This window comes from Lissotriton vulgaris, chromosome 4_1 (genome assembly GCF_964263255.1).
Source record: "Lissotriton vulgaris chromosome 4_1, aLisVul1.2, whole genome shotgun sequence".
Taxonomy (NCBI): Eukaryota; Metazoa; Chordata; class Amphibia; order Caudata; family Salamandridae; genus Lissotriton; species Lissotriton vulgaris.
This window is the reverse complement of record NC_141691.1, coordinates 1,380,895,033-1,380,917,675: the sequence shown is the minus strand read 5'-3', so window position 1 is coordinate 1,380,917,675 and position 22,643 is coordinate 1,380,895,033. Positions and strand designations below refer to the sequence as shown.

The window sequence follows — 22,643 nt, the reverse complement described above, 5'->3', positions numbered from 1 at the left end:
TGTGTGTCTATGTCTTACAGACTGCTTCGTAGTCCAGCAGAAGGAACATTTGCTCTCCATGCAATGTGCTTATTGTCTATCTATGACAAATTGTGTGCAGATCTGATCGGGGGGATGTTCACAGCTCTGCCGCTGCAGTGTGTTCAGAGAGAGCACATCCAGTCTTCAGGTCTGTAACTAGTGACTAATTCCAGCCTTGGTCGGAGTAGAGAGTATACAAATGTCAAGATCGACTTGCTAGCTACAATGATGTCTGCCATGCAACCATTTACTTCGGACCCTCACCCTCACACACCCTCACTCACCCTCACACACCCTCACCCACTCTCACCCACCCCCCTCACCCTCACAACCCTCTCACCCTCACTCACTCACACCCTCTCACCCTCACTCACCCTCACACCCTCACAACACTCTCACCCTAGCTCACCCTCACCCCCTCACTCACCCTCACCCACCCCTCACCCTCATTCACCCTCACACACCCCCTCACCCTCGTTCACCCTCTCACCCACCCTCTCACCCTCACACACACTCCCACCCACCCTCACACCCCTCACCCCCTCACACCGCCACACACCCTCAGAACGCACACCCCCTCACCCTCACACCCCCCTTCACTCTCACCCCCCCTCACTCTCACACCCCCTCACCATCACACCCCTCACCCTCTCCCTCACACCGCCACACCCCCTCAGAACCCACACACCCTCACCCTCACATCCCCTCACTCTCACACCCCCTCACTCTCACACCCCCTCACTCTCACACCCCCTCACCCTCACACACCCTCACCCTCACACACCCTCACTCCCCCTCTCACTCACACACCCTCTCACCCTCACACACCCTCTCACCCCCTCTCACACTCGCACATCCTCTCACCCTCACAACCCCTCACACACCCTCACTTACCCTCATACATCCTCTCACCCTCACACACCATCACACACCATCACACACCCTCTCACCTCACGCCTCACACTGCTGCACGCTTCACACTCCTGCATGCTACACACTGCTGCACGCCGCACACTGCTGCACGCCTCACACTGCGGCACGCCTCACACTGCTGCACGCCTCACACTGCTGCACGCCACCCTGCTGCACGCCTCACACTGCTGCACACCTCACACTGCTGCACACCTCACACTGCTGCACGCCTCACACTGCTGCACGCCTCACACTGCTGCACGCCGCACACTGCTGCATGCTGCACACTGCTGCATTACTCACACTACTGCATGCTGCACACTGCTGCATGACTCACACTGCTGCATGCTGCACACTACTGCACGACTCACACTACTGCACTCCGCACACTGCTGCATGCTGCACACTGCTGTATTACTCACACTACTGCACGACTCACACTGCTGCACGCCTCACACTGCTGCACACCTCACACTGCTGCACGCCTCACACTGCTGCATACTGCACACTGCTGCATACTGCACACTGCTGCATTACTCACACTGTTGCATGCTGCACACTGCTGCATTACTCACACTGCTGCATGCTGCACACTACTGCACGACTCACACTACTGCAGACCGCACACTGCTGCATGCTGCACACTGCTGTATTACTCACACTGCTGCATGCTGCACACTACTGCACGACTCACACTGCTGCACGCCTCACACTGCTGCACGCCTCACACTGCTGCACACCTCACAACACCACCATATCACTCTAGGACACTACCATATCACTCTGGGACACCACCACATCACTCTGGGACACCACCACATCACTCTCGGACACCACCACATCACTCTCGGACACCACCACATCACTCTGGAACACCACCACATCACTCTCGGACACCACCACATCACTCTGGGACACCACCACATCACTCTGGGACACCACCACATCACTCTGGGACACCACCACATCACTCTGGGACACCACCACTTCACTCTGGGACACCACCACATCACTCTGGGACACCACCACATCACTCTGGGACACCACCACATCACTCTGGGACACCACCACCTCACTCTGGGACAGCACCACATCACTCTGGGACAGCACCACATCACTCTGGAACAGCAGCACATCACTCTGGGACAGCACCCCATCACTCTCGGACAGCACCACATCACTCTGGGACAGCACCACATCACTCTGGGACAGCACCACCACATTACTCAGGGGCATCACTCAGGGACACCACCACACCACCACATCATCATTCACAGACACCACCACATCACTCACAGACATCACCACATCACTCACAGACATCACCACATCACTGACAGACATCACCACATCACTGACAGACATCACCACATCACTCACAGACATCACCACATCACTCTGAGACATCACCACATCACTCTGGGACACCACCACATCACTCTGGAACATCACCACATCACTCTAATACACCACCACATCACTCAGCCCAACCACATCACTCAGCACCACAACAGCATCACTCAGCACCACAATAGCACTGCCCTTGCTTGCTACCAACACCAATTGCCATAGCCAATAGGACTCGCATTAGGAAAGTGTAAGCTATTGGCTTTGTAAATAAAAATGCTATTAATTTATATATTTTCAAAGCCAACACATATTTAAAAAAAATTGTCATTTACAATACAAATAGCTCACACTTTCCTAATGCGAGACCTATTGCATTGCAAATGCTTGTTTATTCATGAATTCGATTTCCTGGATAGATTCCAACTGAATAACCTGGCCCTGAGGAGAATCCCTCCGACCACTAGGGATTCGAAAAGCGTAGGCCCCCCTCCTTTGGTCTGCCTTTGGTTGTTCTAGTGCTATAATTGGATTGCACTAGTCCTGACAATTGTACACTCACTTTTGTAAATTTTTAGAAATAATTGATTGTTTTGACCTAAAGGAGTGTATTATTTTGAGTCGAATTGTCTACAAGTTTACAGCAGACGTATTACTTCCCCCACTGGTGTATCAATTCTCCAGTCTGTCTGAAGTACTCCAGTATGAATGTATGAATGTTTGTGGTATGACTGTGATATGGTTGATTTATGACTGGTTGATTGACATGTTATCTTGTGCTGTGTCCTTTATTTCATTTTCTTGTCACAAAATTTCTTTGGTGTTGATTATACCCACTAAGGTTTAAATTATTGTACCTTTTCAGATATTTTGCAGAATAAAGTAGCTATTCAATAGCACCTCCCAGTCTTAAAGTATATCTTTTTCTGGTTGATAAGGAGTTTGTGAATTATAGTATCAGTACTGGCATTTCTCTTTTGTTGTTTTGCTTGAGGTGTAAAGCAGGCCCCTGCAGTCCATGTAGTGCAGGGGGTCCCCAAACCATTGAGGGCACCCCTGGTCCTCCGATGAGCCCCCGTTAAGCCCAAGGGCAATTAATATCTTTGAGATATGGAAGACTCTGGGTCCCTTCAACAGATTCTGCAGGTGGTACTATTATTATGTGTTACGCTCCTGGCTACTGCACCATGGATTACCATAGATCCTATATAAATATTACATTAAAGGTTCCCCTGACTATTAAAAACAAGATTGATTCACATGCTACAACCAGAGACTCACCTTGCATTATTGTGAAATTCTTGATTAGCTGCCCATGCGCTGAGTCGACCAGCTTCAGTTCCTCCACGATCATGGATAAATTAGCTAATTCATTGTCTAGCCTTGACATCATCACATCCTGCTGCATCCTCAGAGAAGTAGAGTCCAAACGCAAACTGGCAAGTGAGTCGTTCAAAAATATCAGCTCGTCGTTGTGCCGACTCAAGCTATCTGTGCAAGTTGTCCTGACATCATTAAGGTTGCTCGTCAGCGTCCTCAAATGGTGTGCAGTGTAACTAATGTTGCCGATGATTTTGACAATGTCGTTCTCAAAGTGCTGGAAGCTCTCCTCAAGCTCGTTAAACTTGTCTGAAGTTCTGTTTTCATAGTTTTTATGATATTCCTGCAGGTCTTTAAGGCTCTGCTCATTACTCTGTGTGATCCCGGTGATGTTGTCCATCTGCCCCCCGAAAGAGTTAAGCTGACTAGTCAAATCCTCAAGGGTCTCATTGTTGGTTTTAGCCAGAGCAGAATTGTTTTCTGAAAGTGCTTGCAAATTCTGCACTTTGTCCTTTAGCCATTCGGTGTCTTTCAACGCCTGAAGAACAGACTGTTGTAAGCCCTGAAAATCGTTCTTGATTCGTTGGACGGCCTGGCTAGTGTCGTCCACAGATCGCTGCAGCGTACTAATGAGATTCCGCTGCTGCGTCTGCGTCAGATTTAGGCTGTTTAGGTTCATGATCAGCACATTACTAGACTGTACTTGCGTTTGTAAAACTTTCTGCAGATTCTCTGTGTCCTGCTGGAGGCCATTGACATAGCCAGTGTATTGCTGTAGGGTCTGGTTGACATCTTTGATCATAAATGTGTTGCCTTCTACAGAGGATTTCATTTGGCCCTGCTGGGTGTCGAGAACATTCTCAGATTCCTGCACTTTCTCAATTGTATCTCTGTTTCTGGTAGTTTTCTCAGTGATTTCGCGAAGCTGCTGCCGAATGGCAAGAATTTCTGATCTGAAACTGGAAAGTTCTGTACTGGTACTCACACTTTCCTGTCCTGCTTGGTTATCTGTACAGAACAGAGGTAGAAAATTGTTAGAGGTGGAAAAGGCAATTAAAAGCAGAGAATTCTCTTCTGGCAAAAAAACTCAAGCCTAACCTTTATGAGACAGTATCCTTTGGTCAAACATGGACCTATTTAAAGGCTGACCCAAATTCAGATTGACAATTTATTGTGTTTTATATTTTCATTTGGTTGAGCTAATTACAATGCACATTTTTACGCAGCTTTATACTGAGGTGCAGATTGTTGACATTACTGACAACATGTTTCAATCACAAAAAAAACGATTCATATTGCATTAAAAGGAAACCTAGATCAAATATTTAGATGAGAAGCCAAGATGATGATGAGAAACATATGGGCATGGAAAGTAGTGCTCTTGCACGAATTCTTATTCACATTTCAAAATCCTATATTTTTAAAAGATTAGTAGGTTCCTGTTCATTATGGAAGGCATCTATGTAGCTTGATCTAAAATGTGGCAATATGTAATATCCTAAAAATGTTAGTCATATTATAGGGTTTGAGGAGGCTAAGCCCTTTTTGAAACTATAATAAAGTTATGGCATAGTGAGGATGTATTTTTAAATATCTCGAAGTGCATAGCTAGTTTACAGAATGAGGTAAATTGGTTTACCAAAATCAATCTAATAACAAATAGCTATTTTAAAAAAGCTACATTTCTCAGATATGCAGGGTATTCTATTCTGAAAAGAAATTGATTACGAAGATATTAGAGGGTTGCCTATATAAGAATTCCGATTTTCACTGGAAGAAGATATGCACAATGATACACTCTGGAAATACTCTTCATTGGATCCAGTTTGCTGTGTGTATTGCTTGTATTACACCCCGACAAGATTATAAAAGATGTAATGGGCACACAATGCACAATGAACTAGGTGCAATTTTGTAAGTGACTCTTGGGAGCATGCTGTTTATTTTTATCCTAAATTGCTATTTTTATCGGGAAAAAGTTTCACAAGGATTTTGCTTCTCAGGGCCAAGGCATGATGGGGCAAAGTCACTGTATTGGGGATTGATCCAGAGAATGAACATCTGCAATATGTAGAGTTTTTAACTGTTCGTCAGCGGCTACTGTTTTAATAGCAAAAAGACTGAACTGGGAAGTGTTCACGTAATTTGGGGTATATCTTAAGAGGCCGATGCATTTGGGAAAATGCTACCATCTTCTTGAAGAGGTTGACTCAAAAGAGGTATTTAAATCTCAGATCAAGAAAGAGTCGAAGAATGTTTGGAGTAATGTTACTGTGTGTGTGTCAGTAGGTAAAAGTATATCTAAAACAGGTTCCGTCTCCTTTCCAAAATATTTATTGTCTGTCTTTTTCCTTCACGATGATACAATACATGACCTGTCTGATAAAAAAAAGGAAAATGTAATCAATTCAGTAGAAATGAAGGATAGAAGGGGTTTCTAAGTGTGGCATCCCTAAATCATGTGGCAGGGTTGGGTACCATAGCTACTCTGGTGGGAAGCTTGATATAGTTACTTGAAGGTATTTTCATTTGTAAATTAAGCATCAAAGTGGCATGGGAACTGACACACATCCAAATTAAGGCTCAACATTTTTTGAGCTTCTATGTTACTCTTTTGTGCACAAAGAAAGTCATTTACATAAGTAAATTGTAGTTTCGGTTCATAATTTAGGATCTGTGAACATTTACTTCAGCTGATTACATTTAGTAACATGGGAAACTAGACAGTGTGGCAGATTTTCTACAGTATGTTTAGGGCTCAGTTTGGGACTTTGGTGTGTTAGGAGCTGGGTATAGGGGAGACCATCAGAAAGAAAAGGAAAACTCTCAAAGTCTCAACTTTCCAATGATTTTACCATCCCAATCACAAAGGGATCTTACTCCAAGAAAATAGATGGAGGATGTGTGTGGATAAATGTTCCTAAACGTCCCCATTGTTTCAAAAAGAAGAGGTAAGGGTTTCTCTGCACAAACAATTATATTCGGAATCTGTGGTGGAAAAATGAAAAAGCATCAGTGATTCACTCAGGTTAACAAATGTGGTAGTTACGATTATAATCTTAACTACCACATTTGTTAACCTGGGTGAATCACTGATGCTTTTTCATTTTTCCACCACGGATTCCGTATATAACTCAGGTCTACTGTTATCCAAGGGCCCGATTCACAGAATGAACTTACTACTTTTGGTATTCACAGAATGCACTTACTCATTTCGGTATTCACAGAAGTTAGGACTACTAACTTTAGGACTCCTAAATGCCTTCTGTGAATACCGAAAGTCTTAAAATTAGGATTTTTCTCAATTTAGTAGTAGTAAAGTTAGGACTCCTAACTTTACTACTACTAAATTGAGAAAATCGTAATTTTAGGACTTTCGGTATTCACAGAAGGCATTTAGGAGTCCTAAAGTTAGGAGTCCTAACTTTACTACTACTAAATTGAGAAAAATCCTAATTTTAAGACTTTCGGTATTCACAGAAGGCATTTAGGCATCCTAAAGTTAGTAGTCCTAACTTTACTACTACTAAATTGAGAAAAATCCTAATTTTAAGACTTTCGGTATTCACAGAAGGCATTTAGGAGTCCTAAAGTTAGTAGTCCTAACTTCTGTGAATACCGAAATGAGTAAGTTCATTCTGTGAATACCAAAAGTAGTAAGTGCATTTTGTGAATGCCAAAAGTAGTAAGTTCATTCTGTGAATCGGGCCCAAAGTTCATACTGTCAACCCCAAAGTGAGCACTGTCTTTAACATAAATGTTTAGATTGTCATCTGTTCCTTATGCATTGACACATACTCATCTAGTCTAAGTTATATTTATTATTTCTCCTGTCAAAAGTCAGAGCTTCTTTTCAAAAATTTCTGTTTGGACAGCTTTACTGAGAGGTGGTGGAATACCCTATCCAGGGTTGTTGTGGAGTGCACATCCTGTTTCTCAGAGGCATGGAAATGAAAGGTATGCATATGAGGCGTGGATGAAATACATTGCTACTTGCCCAGTGTTTATCATTCAGTTGGGGATAGCCCTCCAAAGGATGGACATTTTATAAGATTTACGAAGAAGTGCCTTAGAGATTTAGCTATTTTTTATTGGTTTTTCCTCTTACAGCATATAACGTATAACATATCATCGTCAGTGCTTTGGCAATACAGGGGTAGTTGCCAGCCTGGCTTAGTTACTGGTAGTAGTTTACACAGAAAAACAAATATGCAACCAGAATGAAAGGGCTTAGAAATACTTCTCTGGTATTGAAAAGAAATAGCTAAGAGCACAAAACACAAGACAAAAATGATATATTTTCCCATGAAGAGTATAGAATTAGAAAGACAGTGTGCCTTTATATTGTTATGTTTTTGCATGAGGACACTTGTAAATATATAATCGAATCATATGTTTTGTAATATCAGAATACAGGTGGCTTTATAACCCCCGATTTCAAGAAGTACCCAAACCCCCATGATTTTATTTTATTTATTTGCAACTGTTTTTCTGTTGATGCTCTTTATTTGCCATTATATCTTCCCTTCTATATGCTAGTAATGATAAACGTGTTCATTTTAGAAGTAGTTTTGTTCAAAAGAGATATATATGAATGCCATTTCCTCCTTCCTCCCCTCTCTTCCCCCCTTTTTCCCTCATATTGCCTTAATAGATTATATGCTTACAATTGCACTTTCTATCTATGTACTGTATTGAGATGTGTTCACATAATATTAATACAAATTCTTTTTCAACTTAAAAAAAGAATACAGGTGGCTAAAATACCAGTGTCTCTGAAGAGTTGAAATGCAGTTTGCTATAACAATTGTTTGAATTTAGATATCAATTTGGGATACAATGTTAATTTAGAGCATTCAGGGTGTAAACGTACTTTTCAGGACTGGACCCTGTAACAGCTATTTCGATTCTGTGTGACGAAGGACTGCCAACAATTCAATCAGGCTGTTGGAACTATTACACACTGCAACCACTAATCCCCTTCGGCCTGGATTTGTGAAGTATTGGTAGCTCGCCAACCTCCTTCCCCCCCCCCCCCGAAATGTTTCACTCACAATTATAAATAGTACATTTACCGTTTATAAATGTTTTGTAAATTTTCCGAAATGATTCCAGTAGTTGTAAGTTTCTGTATTCTAACATTCTGGCTTTAATTTTGATGAGTCAGGCAGCTAAATAAATAACACTGCATATCTGATGACCACCATGTCATTGACCGCACTGTGCAACCATGATTTATATGGACCAACTCTATTTAATTACAGCAGCAAGTCTGCCTGTAAAACCTGCCGGTAGAAGGCACAGTTCTGGGTTTACAGCCCTGCCAAGTACCATGCAGCAGGCATTAGACTAACACATTATAGCGCGGTGGTCCGCCTCACCGCACTGAAATGCAAAATCATGCAATTTAGCACCTCTCTGGTGTCAAGCCAGGTTGCTGCTATAATGCCCTAATACTGAAAACTGCAGTGGTCGCACACACCGCGCACTGCTCCCAGCGGACTTGGGGGCTGGCTCAATTGTTCAGTAGCTGCTACTCCTACTGTGCTATAATGTAACAACACTGGACTCCACGTGGAATAACTCTACGTCAGGAGAAGTCACTGTCAGTGTCCAATGGCTACTACTAAGACAGTGTGATTCTCGGTTAGTTTGTCAGACTTATGGTGGTGACGGACAACCGCAGCATGAGCGGGCGGCATTTCAGTTTAGTTTTTGCTGCTGCAGTGTGTGTGTGTGGGCACAGGCTGCCCTGCTGAGCATGGCGCTTGCACGACCAAAGTGGTATGGATCCGTGTGGACCCAACCCCACCGGCTTACTCGCCGTCATGAACCTGAGGGAGCTCACCGCTCCCACCGCCACGGTATGGATACCGCAGACCGCACCAACTCAGAATCTTCAATCGTAGTGGGCCAGTCACCATGAGGCCCGCCTGTTGCCCCACCGCCGGCTCGCAGAAGTGCCTCAACTGAGTGACAGGAAAAACGAATCTGCTTTTTGAAGCCTGCTGGTTGGGCACTGATCAGCCATGGCTAAACCTGGGAGTGCTTTTTAGCCCAGGGCGCAGTCATGAGATCATTCAGGTCATTTTGTGTTCTCCAGGGCCCTCTCACTGGGATATTGCATTGATCGGTGGCCCATCCTACTCCTCTGGCTTGCCTTCTAGTGAAGCTCCTCTAAGGTGGCCATACACTATATGGGCCAATCTCCTCTCTGTTTACCCGTGGCCTACTCAAACTGGCAGCCACAATACCAAGTTCTGGAATACTCCAGGGCTTATCGTCACTGCTACAGAAAAGCAGCGGGCATTGTTTCGCAAACCTGCACATGTGGCAATCATTCAAGTATTTTCCCTCAGTTTTGATGTTTGGGACACACTGCAGGGGTCCTGATTGCAGGAGTCAAGAGTGAAGTACTAAAACTCACACCCGCTTCATTTACCCACTGGCCATCAAATTTGCATCTTTAAATCTAATTGTTGTTCTCTTACCCAAAAGGGTACTCCTTTCATGAAAACTTTAAAAATATAAAGATCATAAATGAATCATTCATTTTGATACAATATAAAGAGGAAAAGCAAGACCACCCTTGCCTGTAACCTTCAACCAGTCTGCAGTTTCATTTGAGAGTACAAGATCTATATGGGTAATGAAAATATGAAAATAAATATAGTGCTTATTTAGAGTAAGTTTATTGAATAAGCTGCCTGCCCACCCTCCAACTGCAGTCACGCACTCTGACTCCTCACAGCTGAGCTCACTGTAGTTGCACTAGTTTAACTCGTTTTGGGGTAGAGGGTGACAGTATACTTAGAGCCACTGTCATCTTTGGTGCATTACAACTGTTACTAAAGCACTACCTGTGAAAAACGTGCTTACACATTTATTCAACAATGCGATCAGATTACTAGGTTAGTGCCCTTCCATTTCTTAGGCTTTTTCAGAAGTTTTAAGATCTCAGAGATTCACATTGCTCAAATGGGTGTAATTTCTAATATTTATGTTTCCCTCGTCTTCATTGCTTGAGTTTCCTTGGGAGAAAGTGTCACTCATAGTCGTTGAACTGTCACTCATAATTACACTGAAATTATGAAAATGTCACACATAGCAATCTGAAACTTTGGCAGCTATGGATTTATTTTGGATATCTCCTGGCATGAAGAAAATAAGGTGGTTGGCCTCCAAACATCAGGGAGTACTGCTTTCACTGAAGATCATATGACATGGAATATAAGGAGAACGGGAGGTAGATGCCAGGGTACCTGGACTCACCGACAGAGGCGAAATGGACTGAAAGAGAAATAAACTATTTCCAAATTTAATATACAAACTAGTAAGAGGCATCTGTAGTTGTGTTGGCTATGGAGGCCTATTGGATTTAAAAATAAAGATCAATGAGGGGCTGTGCCAGAAAAGGTTAGAGAACAACTCTAATTTCTTGGTCTGCTAAGCAACATTTTGTTAGGAAAAATACAGAAAATCCATTTAGAACTTTGTTTGAGGGCTCTTTAGTTTAACACTCTTGCAGGTCTAAATTGAGTGAAAAACTGACTTGAGAACTGAATTGCTCTTTTCCATTTTTGAAACACTGAGGTATCCTGAACCGTCAGCCGCTTGGGATAGGAGGACTGTAGATAGGGACTGTTCAGGACAGGGCTCTTCAAAATACATCAGCATGAGGTAAACACCAAGGGGTTGATTCACAAAGAGCCTCCGCACTCATGGTGGAGGCCCCGCAGTTGTGGGGCAGTCTCCACACTCTAGGCTGGGTCCCCACAATGTGAATTCTCATTGCTGAGTTTCCGCCCAGAGTGCGGAGACTCCCCCACGACTGCGGGGCCTATGCTTCGAGTGCGGAGACCCCTTGTGAATCAGCCCTCAAGTGTACCGTATTCTCCTGTAAATTATAAATAAAAACCCAGCACGCAAAAGACTACTGTCTCCAATCGCTGAGCACTACGCGTCAGCTTGGGTTACAGGCGGCTCTGTAGTGTTAACATTACCTAATTTCTTCAGGCTTGTCTCCACTTCAGAGAGCTTTTCCGCATAGTCTCTATGTGAGGTTTCCATGTCGTCTGTCACGCCATCCATTTTTTCTACGACTGCAACGAGAAAATACAATGATATGAACCGGCAATTTCTTGATCAGTAACTCCAGTCAGCAAACAGAACATAAACTCTGGACAGAAGCAACAATAGGGACCATATTCCCACCCAAGCTTGGTATACAAACCCTGGATTGCACCGTTCTCTCGCTCACCCACATCTAAAACAGAGAAACCGACATCAAAGACCTCAATCACGTCATCCTTGCCAACTTACTGCTGGAGCACTCAGAGGAATAAGGAGAGTAACCTGGTTATCCAGTGAAGTGCATTTGTATGTAGGGTCTGATTTAGAGTTCATGGAGGGAACTCTGAATACTACTGAACTCCTCCATTCTAAAGCTATCACTGTGGAGGAACTTCGGCTGATCGATTCTACTCAGTATTTAAAGTTTCTTCCAGAAATTGGTGGATTTTCAGTTAATCACTCAACTGCAAATCCGGCAGCTCCGATGCCCTTGCATACGGTCAGCTGCCAAAGTAAAGGATTTCACGTATGTCTTCACGGACCGCTCGTTGCGAGGTGGGCAGAAATATCGGGCAGTAAAACCGCTTAGGGAGCAAAGCATTATTGCTTGGTCAAGGTATAAGCCCCAGTTTTACCATCGGGAACTGAAAGGCCAGAAAAGTAAGACTACACACGATTCCCCTTCCTTCCTGTTACCCACTCTAATATGATGGGCTATGCATGCTTTTTACTTCATGTTGTCCTGCTGGTGGAATTCCCCTTTGGGAGTACTAAAGATACTTTTCTCTGTCCAACTGCAGACTGACTCAGTCAGACAAACTGCAAGCATATCACCTGAGGAGCACGGTACACAGATATTTTTAAGGCCTCTTTTGGCAAAATGCATGTGCAAAATTGCGGGCTGCAGCTGAACACAAGCAACATAAACAAGCATTAGAAATGCAATCGGGCTCGGATTTATTTGAGTTTGAGCTAATGGCATTGTAAATGCCAATGTATTGTTGCTATGTGTTATGGAGTGTGTTCATGTGATGTGTACTGCCAGTGATCTCCTTGTGAGTGTGAGAATATTGCACCGTTACTGCCTGTGATGTTCTTCTTGTGAGTGTCAGAAGCTTGCACCTCTGCTGCCTGTGGTCTCCTTGTGAGTGTAAGAAGCTTGCACTGCTGCTGCCTGTGATGTCGTTCTTGTGAGTAGGAGAAGATTGCACCTCAGCTGCCTGTGGTCTCCTTGTGAGTGTAAGAAGCTTGCACAGCTGCTGCCTGTGATGTCCTACTCACTACTCTACTCACTACTCTACTCACTACTCTACTCACTACTCTGCACTACTCTACTCACTACTCTACTCACTACTCTACTCACTACTCTACTCACTACTCTGCACTACTCTACTCACTACTCTACTCACTACTTTGCACTCACTACTCTACTCACTACTCTACTCACTACTCTGCACTCACTACTCTACTCACTACTCTACTCACTACTCTACTCACTACTCTACTCATCACTACTTTGCACTCACTACTCTACTCACTACTCTCTACTCACTACTCTACTCACTACTCTACTCACTACTCTACTCACTACTCTGCACTACTCTACTCACTACTCTACTCACTACTCTACTCACTACTCTGCACTACTCTACTCACTACTCTGCACTACTCTGCACTACTCTACTCACTACTCTACTCACTACTCTGCACTCACTACTCTGCACTCACTACTCTGCACTCACTACTCTGCACTCACTACTCTGCTCACTACTCTACTCACTACTCTACTCACTACTCTACTCACTACTCTACTCACTACTCACTACTCACTACTCACTACTCACTACTCACTACTCACTACTCACTACTCACTACTCTGCACTCACTACTCTACTCACTACTCTACTCACTACTCTACTCACTACTCTACTCACTACTCTACTCACTACTCACTACTCTACTCACTACTCTACTCACTACTCTGCACTCACTACTCACTACTCCACTCACTACTCACTACTCTACTCACTACTCTGCACTCACTACTCACTACTCTGCACTCACTACTCTGCACTCACTACTCTGCACTCACTACTCTGCACTCACTACTCTGCACTCACTACTCTACTCACTAATCTGGTGGTGTTAGTGCTGGTATTACTGAGGTGTTGTACTGGTAGTAGTGGTGGTGGTTGTGGTACTGCTAGTACTGGTAATGGTAGTACTGGTAGTGGTAGTACTGGTAGTGGTGGTACTGGTAGTACTGGTGGTGGTAGTACTGGTGGCTGTAGTAGTGGTAGTACTGGTGGCTGTAGTAGTTGTAGTACTGGTGGCTGTAGTACTGGTAGTACTGGGGGTGTTGGTGGTACTGGTAGTGGTAGTACTGGTGGTGGTGGTACTGGTGCTGGTGGTGGTACTGGTAGTGGTAGTACTGGTGGTGGTACCGGTAGTGGTAGTGCTAGTGGTGGTGGTGGTACTGCTGCCCGTAGTACTGGTAGTGGTAGTACTGGTGGTGGTGGTACTGGTGATGGTGGTACTGGTGGTGGTAGTACTGGTGGTGGTAGTGGTACTGGTATTGGTAGTACTGGTAGCGGTAGTACTGGTGGTCGTGGTACTGTTAGTACTGGTGGTGGTGGTAGTTGTAGTACTGGTGGCTGTAGTACTGGTAGTACTGGGGGTGTTGGTGGTACTGGTAGTGGTAGTACTGGTGGTGGTACCGGTAGTGGTAGTGCTAGTGGTGGTGGTGGTACTGCTGCCCGTAGTACTGGTAGTGGTAGTACTGGTGCTGGTGGTGGTACTGGTAGTGGTAGTACTGGTGGTGGTACCGGTAGTGGTAGTGCTAGTGGTGGTGGTGGTACTGCTGCCCGTAGTACTGGTAGTGGTAATACTGGTGGTGGTGGTACTGGTGATGGTGGTACTGGTGGTGGTAGTACTGGTGGTGGTAGTGGTACTGGTATTGGTAGTACTGGTAGTGGTAGTACTGGTGGTCGTGGTACTGTTAGTACTGGTGGTGGTGGTAGTTGTAGTACTGGTGGCTGTAGTACTGGTAGTTCTGGGGGTGGTGGTAGTACTGGTGGTGGTGGTACTGGTGGTGGTGGTAGTGGTAATAGTAATGGTAGTACTGGTAGTGGTAGTACTGGTGGTGGTAGTATTGATGGTGGTAGTACTGGTATTACTGGTGGTAGTGGTAATACTGGTGGTGGTGGTAGTGGTAGTACTGGTGGTGGTGGAAATGGTAGTACTGATGGTGGTAGTACTGGAAGTACTGGTGGTGGTGGTGCTACTGGTAGTGGTAGTACTGGTGGTGGTGTTACTGGTAGTACTGGTGGTGGTGGTGGTACTGGTAGTAGTGGTAGTACTGGAGGTGGTGTTACTGGTAGTGGTAGTACTGTTGGTGGTAGTACTGGTAGTGGTGGTACTGGTGGTGGTGGTACTGGTGGTGGTGGTACTGGTGGTGGTGGTACTGGTAGTGGTAGTACTGGTGGTGGTACCGGTAGTGGTAGTGCTAGTGGTGGTGGTACTGCTGCCCGTAGTACTGGTAGTGTTAGTACTGGTGATACTGGTGGTGGTAGTACTGGTGGTGGTAGTGGTACTGGTATTGGTAGTACTGGTAGTGGTAGTACTGGTGGTCATGGTACTATTAGTACTGGTGGTGGTGGTAGTTGTAGTACTGGTGGCTGTAGTACTGGTAGTACTGGAGGTGTTGGTGGTACTGGTAGTGGTAGTACTGGTGGTGGTGGTACTGGTGCTGGTGGTGGTACTGGTAGTGGTAGTACTGGTGGTGGTACCAGTAGTGGTAGTGCTAGTGGTGGTGGTGGTACTGCTGCCCGTAGTACTGGTAGTGGTAGTACTGGTGGTGGTGGTACTGGTGATGGTGGTACTGGTGGTGGTAGTACTGGTGGTGGTAGTGGTACTGGTATTGGTAGTACTGGTAGTGGTAGTACTGGTGGTCGTGGTACTGTTAGTACTGGTGGTGGTGGTAGTTGTAGTACTGGTGGCTGTAGTACTGGTAGTACTGGGGGTGGTGGTAGTACTGGTGGTGGTGGTACTGGTGGTGGTGGTAGTGGTAATGGTAATGGTAGTACTGGTAGTGGTAGTACTGGTGGTGGTGGTACTGGTAGTACTGGTGGTGGTACTGGTAGTAGTGGTAGTACTGGAGGTGGTGTTACTGGTAGTGGTAGTACTGTTGGTGGTAGTACTGGTAGTGGTGGTACTGGTGGTGGTGGTACTGGTGGTGGTGGTACTGGTGGTGGTGGTACTGGTAGTGGTAGTACTGGTGGTGGTACCGGTAGTGGTAGTGCTAGTGGTGGTGGTACTGCTGCCCGTAGTACTGGTAGTGGTAGTACTGGTGGTGGTGATACTGGTGGTGGTAGTGGTACTGGTATTGGTAGTACTGGTAGTGGTAGTACTGGTGGTCGTGGTACTGTTAGTACTGGTGGTGGGGGTAGTGTAGTACTGGTGGCTGTAGTACTGGTAGTACTGGGGGTGTTGGTGGTACTGGTAGTGGTAGTACTGGTGGTGGTGGTACTGGTGCTGGAGGTGGTACTGGTAGTGGTAGTACTGGTGGTGGTACCGGTAGTGGTAGTGCTAGTGGTGGTGGTGGTACTGTTGCCCGTAGTACTGGTAGTGGTAGTACTGGTGGTGGTGGTACTGGTGATGGTGGTACTGGTGGTGGTAGTACTGGTGGTGGTAGTGGTACTGGTATTGGTAGTACTGGTAGTGGTAGTACTGGTGGTCGTGGTACTGTTAGTACTGGTGGTGGTGGTAGTTGTAGTACTGGTGGCTGTAGTACTGGTAGTACTGGGGGTGGTGGTAGTACTGGTGGTGGTGGTACTGGTGGTGGTGGTAGTGGTAATGGTAATGGTAGTACTGGTAGTGGTAGTACTGGTGGTGGTGGTACTGGTAGTACTGGTGGTGGTACTGGTAGTAGTGGTAGTACTGGAGGTGGTGTTACTGGTAGTGGTAGTACTGTTGGTGGTGGTACTGGTGGTGGTGGTACTGGTGGTGGTGGTACTGGTGGTGGTGGTACTGGTGGTGGTGGTACTGGTGGTGGTGGTACTGGTAGTGGTAGTACTGGTGGTGGTACCGGTAGTGGTAGTGCTAGTGGTGGTGGTACTGCTGCCCGTAGTACTGGTAGTGGTAGTACTGGTGGTGGTGATACTGGTGGTGGTAGTACTGGTGGTGGTAGTGGTACTGGTATTGGTAGTACTGGTAGTGGTAGTACTGGTGGTCGTGGTACTGTTAGTACTGGTGGTGGTGGTAGTTGTAGTACTGGTGGCTGTAGTACTGGTAGTACTGGGGGTGTTGGTGGTGCTGGTAGTGGTAGTACTGGTGGTGGTGGTGCTGGTGGTGGTACTGGTAGTGGTAGTACTGGTGGTGGTACCGGTAGTGGTAGTGCTAGTGGTGGTGGTGGTACTGTTGCCCGTAGTACTGGTGGTGGTAGTACTGGTGGTGGTGGTACTGGTGATGGTGGTACTGGTGGTGGTAGTACTGGTGGTGGTAGTGGTACTGGTATTGGTAGTACTGGTTGTGGTAGTACTGGTGGTCGTGGTACTGTTAGTACTGGTGGTGGTGGTAGTTGTAGTACTGGTGGCTGTAGTACTGGTAGTACTGGGGGTGGTGGTAGTACTGGTGGTGGTGGTACTGGTGGTGGTGGTAGTGGTAATGGTAGTGGTAGTACTGGTGGTGGTGGTACTGTCAATACTGGTGGTGGTGTTAGTGGTAGTACTGGTGGTGGTGGTGTTAGTGGTAGTACTGGTGGTCGTGGTACTGTTACTACTGGTGGTGGTGGTAGTGGTAGTACTGGTGGCTGTAGTACTGGTAGTACTGCTGATGGTGGTGCATGTATCAATGAGTCTAATTTTTCCTAATGAAATAGCCATTGGCATTACGTGAGACACACAAGACATTTGTGAATTCCCATTGTAACAGCGGGAAGGCTCTGTTTTCCATGATTATTGCGTATTCACGTTTTTTCCACAAACTTTAAAATAATGATGACTGCATGTTAACTCTGGGAGTCAGGCTCAACAGCACGTGTCACGAAGGTCACTTTTAACCTTCATCATTTATTCAACCAGTAGTCTGCATGTCAGCACTTATTAAAATTCGAAAACAAAGCTTACAGAACCAGAATCCAAATGTTTTAAAATAAAACGCCTTTAAACCCCGTTTTTTAAACCACAGACAAAAATAGTGCAGCGCAGCGTGCGAGGAAAAGAAGGAAATGACCTTTGGAAATGAGAGTATTCAGGAAACACAAGAACTACAGTGTGGACGAGCATGTATGAGTCATCTTCTGTGAGCCTCGCCTGCTGCCTCATCATTTTACATTGAACGCGCTCACCGCTGTGAAAGTGCACGCATCATCTGGATTGCATTACACGGGCACTCTGACAGCTCCTAATTAAGATTAATCCCTCTGCTGTGCTCGTTCACGTACAGAATATGCCATGAAACTAACATCAATGACGGACGAAAAGTCAATATAGCCTATCACGTCAAGGCTACTAAATAGACAGCACAGCGAAGACTAATCACTAGGCACATGCCATAAAACACTATGGAATTTAAGGAATGTGCCTGGCCATAGCCCTACATATCCTTTTTTTTTCTTTAACATTAGGATCTCGAAGCTCCGCCCCTTCGGGGGCGTAGTCCGAGCCCTAAAAAGGGAGAGGAGCACCAGACTGCAGACAATTGTCTCACACACTCTGTCGGGCCAGCTCTCCTCAGCCTGCGTGACTCAAGGACAGTTTGGCAGTCTTTGTGAGTATTGTAACGGCCCTTGGAAGTGCAGTGGCCAGACATTACTGTGAGCTCAATGAATTGGCAAGTACATTTCTTTATTCTACTAGTTTATTCTTGGACTGAGGTGTGGGGTAGAGCAGATAATTCAGGCAACAAGTATATCCTTCACAATAAGGGCATCATTAGTCCGCCCGCCATCCTCAGAGGGGTGGGTGTTGCACTCACAACCAGGGGTACAGTTCTCAAGACATCTGGGGTGTGGTGTTTTCACTGCCACTGTTCTATGCCTGGACCAGTATTGTTTGATAGGTCACACATGGCATTCCTCTGGACAAAGGCTTGGATGGCGCTGCATGGCATGGCAGCGGTCGTAGTGTTCACTCTGGCGGTGGCAGGGGTGTGTGGCAGGCACAGCCAGTGGATGTAGAGTAGGTGGGCCACTGGGAAACAGGGAAAGGGTGCACATGGCAGGAAATCGGGAGCACTACGGTGATGTTCTGCCGGGTACTCTGGACCTACACAGAATAATATGGCCCAGTGATGATGCTCTGTTGTAGACTGAAGCCTTTCACGGCCATCAGGTTGAAAAAGTGGTTCTGCCAGGCAGCGGCTGGAGTGGAGCACCTGGGCTCTCACAGATCTTGGTGTCACTCAGAGGGGACATGCTAGTCGGTGTTGGAAGTCTCGGGGTCTCTTATCTCCACAAGGTAAGATTCGATGGAGATGAACTTAGGTTCTGCCTTACCTCCTTCAGTAGCTCCTTAGTTGGGGTGTATAGTACTCATCGCTGAGAGGGGTACAGTTAGGAATTCCTCCTGTGGTTATAACCTCCCACTACACTATTATGTTGAGCTCCTTTTAAATCAAGTTTGTTTTATTTTGTTTTCAGAAGAATCATCACGTGCATTACTTCATTAGAATATTACAATCACATCAGATGTATCAATCACACAAACAGTGGCGTAACTCAAAATGATGGGGTCCCCCTGCAGAACGCGAAAAGGGTCCCTAGATTGCTCAGATATTCATTGGTCTTGGGCTCAATGGAGGCCCCAAGAAGGGTTGGGGTTCCCTAAATGGTTGGGGCCCCCTGCGCTGGAGAACCTCCAAAATACAACAGATAATGCAACTATAAGAGAAAAACACAGTTTTTTTTAACAACAAACATTGTATTACATTTTGTTAAACATACCATAGCAGCGTACAGTGATTCGATAGCATTTGAGTATAAAGTAGTCAGAGTAAGATAAAGGATATATAAAAGGTGTTACAGTATTACCATCTACTAGGATTCAAGAAAATCTTCATATCCTGCGGCATAGTCCAACAGGCAGGCCTACAAAAATATCGGATCTTAACTAAATCAGCACTGTGTTCCAAGTCAGTACATCTCGTCACACCAATACATGAAAGTCATAACTCTATGCAATCACACTAATCATCATTTGACTCGCTCATGCCTCAAACCGTTATATATTGTTTATACAGACCCCAAGAACTTTTCGGGTGGGTCTGTGGGGGCATTAGCTCACTATATATTTCAGACTGCATGTTACAGAAAATCATGTCCTTTTCCCATTCAGATTTTGAGGGAGGGGGCCTCGTGACCATCGCATTGCCACTCTGCGCTTTGCCAAGAGCAGTCCCAACCCTATGAGTTTTGTTACATCTTTTTCAGAGGTTTCGTATATCCCAAAAGTGCAGTCAGGTGATCAGGTGAGAATGGTGTTCCTATTACTCCCCCCAATTCATGAAATATTTGGTTCCGAAAAGATGCTATCTGGGGTCAAGACCAAGCAACGTGCAGAAAATCTGCGCCGCCTATACCGCAGCGGTCAGTCCGTACCTACACAGATGCTCCGGGGTATAATATACCCTATTAAGGTATTTAAATTGAATCAATCTATGTCTGCCGTTTAATGACACCTTCTGCGTGACCTCACAGCAGTACTTGCATTTATTGTCATCTAGTGGAATACCTAAGTCGGCTTGCCAATGCAACTGGTCGAGGAATAGTGTGTGCACCTGAACTCCTGTGACATATCGTATATGTTAGACACCAATTTAATCGGAGACTTTGAAAGCAGGAGTTAAGTGAAGGAGGGGACGGCAGGGGGGTTTGATATTCCTCGCCCAACTGAGCCCGCATGGCATGGCGTATCCTGAAATAGTGAAATTGAGTGAGTACAGATGCACTCTGCGCACCATCAACGACCTCCTCCGAGTGCAAATCCTACCCTCTGAGAAAGGGTCGTCCATATTGTGAATACGAGCCTCATTGAGTAACTGGACCACCACCCTCTCTCCGGTCATTGGGAGCCAGTGACACCATCCCAGTGGCAGCAATGGGGAGTATAGTAGTGTAGCTGCATGTCTTTTTAGTAAATCATGCCAAGCATGTACGGTCGAATTTATGGAGTCCAACAATCCGCAGAGTCTACATGGAGGCGAAGTGAGCAGCAAAGGGAGCGGAAATGGGCCAACCGTTATTCTCTCAATGAGTAGATGCTGAAGAGGGTGTGGGCCATGACACCAGTAATAGCATGGGAGCTTTGTGCTGCTCTATAATATAGTTGCAGATCTGGTGTACTCAGCCTACACATGGAATACGGGAGTGTAAGTGTATCCATCTTGGCACAAGGAGATTACCCCGCCCACGCCAAGCGTACCATTAGAGGGCTAAACCTTTTGAATATGTGTTTTAGGATTACCATGGGGATAATATTGAAAATAAATAATAATCTAGGCAAGATGATCATTTTCTTCCAGGAGATACGGCCCACAAGGGAAAGTGACAACCTTATCCATTTGTCAATATCTTTCTCTATTTTAATAACCGCTTTTCCATAGTTGTCCCTCAGTACTATCTCCGAGTCGGTGTGCACCTCTATACCCAGATATCTCACTGAGTCATTGGTCCATTGCAGCAGTAAATCTAAGTCAAAGGGAACCATGGCCGGAGTTAATGGGAAAATAATGGACTTATTCCAGTTGATATTTAACCTAGAAAGGCTGCCAAATCTGATCACCTCTCAAATCAACGGGGCCAGTTTGGTAGATGGATCCCTTGTGTACAGCAGCATATCATCTGCATAGGCCGACAGAATAAGATTGTACCTTGGAAATCGAATCCCCGGGTGTCTATGGTACTCTCTGAGAGAGCTCGCCAAAGGTTCAGCCACTAAAGCATACAATAGCGGGGACAAAGGGCAGCCCTGCCTGGTGCCCGATATATCATGAAGGGGGTTGTAACATGACCCACGACCTCACTCTGGCTGTCGGCTGATTGTACAAAACTGAAACTAATCTGAGAAAAATCTCTCCAACGGCCAATAGAGAAAAACATAGTTCCATATATACTCCTCCAATGCACTATACAGTCACTGGAGGCAGCACATTACCACCTTCTGAGATCTATCATCAAGAATCAGAATGAAACATGCAAAACATCAGTAACATTTCTCAACACCAGAAGATATGGGGGAGACATAATTTTTTCTAATCAGTTAAAAATGCTCTCGGCTGACCACAAGTCATTTCATTCATAACTAGATGTAGTCTGTCGGCTTCACTGGGGCGGGTCAGGATTCAGAAAAATGTTGATGTCAAGAAATATAACGTCCCCCCTGGGGACTCTCCACTCCTGTTCAACCAGCACGTAACCCCCCTTTATCAGACCCAAACTTCACGATGAAGCCATATGCTGAAAACTGACCAATAGGAACATCACATTCAGATCTAACATGGAAAAGGCATGTAAATGCCTAAAGATTCAGAGTTGATCCAGCTGCATTCTTGTTATACACCACACATCTTTACCAGTTAGTCCAGCTGCCTTGAAGAACCGTAGTTTCTTTAGATTAAAAAAAGTGTAGGTCGAAATATCTTAGATCTCTTAAAAAAGTGAATGCAACAAACCAACAGTGCCCAACTAGGGTGGGAAGCTGTCCTAATTCAAATCTCCCCAAGTAGCCTTGCATAATTATTACAGCCATGTAAAGCTCCTTGAAGTAAAAAGCAAGCACTGTCTATTCTACACGGGTCCGCTATCTAGTCCCAGGCAGTTGGCCCAAATCTAACTGCCCGATAAAATTCAAAGGTAGCTTCAAATCTTAGAGGGGAACAAACTCCGACAAAGTGCATTTCCTTTCAATTGTTCCCCAGCTCTATGGGAGACAGCCACAGGGAAATATTTTGCTTCTGACAACTCTTCTTTTCAG

At 45.5% G+C, this 22,643-nt stretch overlaps 1 protein-coding gene across 1 annotated transcript in view; it reads right to left on the bottom strand.

Moving 5' to 3' along the window:
* COLEC12 (collectin subfamily member 12) overlaps positions 1-22,643 on the bottom strand; it is a 567,105-nt gene that overhangs the window by 125,785 nt on the left and 418,677 nt on the right. Inside the window, exons 4-5 of the mRNA XM_086965616.1 lie at positions 11,604-11,702; positions 3,562-4,608 (exon numbers count right to left, since the gene is read on the bottom strand). Coding sequence (XP_086821742.1) covers positions 3,562-4,608; positions 11,604-11,702 — 1,146 coding nt within the window. The remainder of the gene's footprint in view (positions 1-3,561; positions 4,609-11,603; positions 11,703-22,643) is intronic.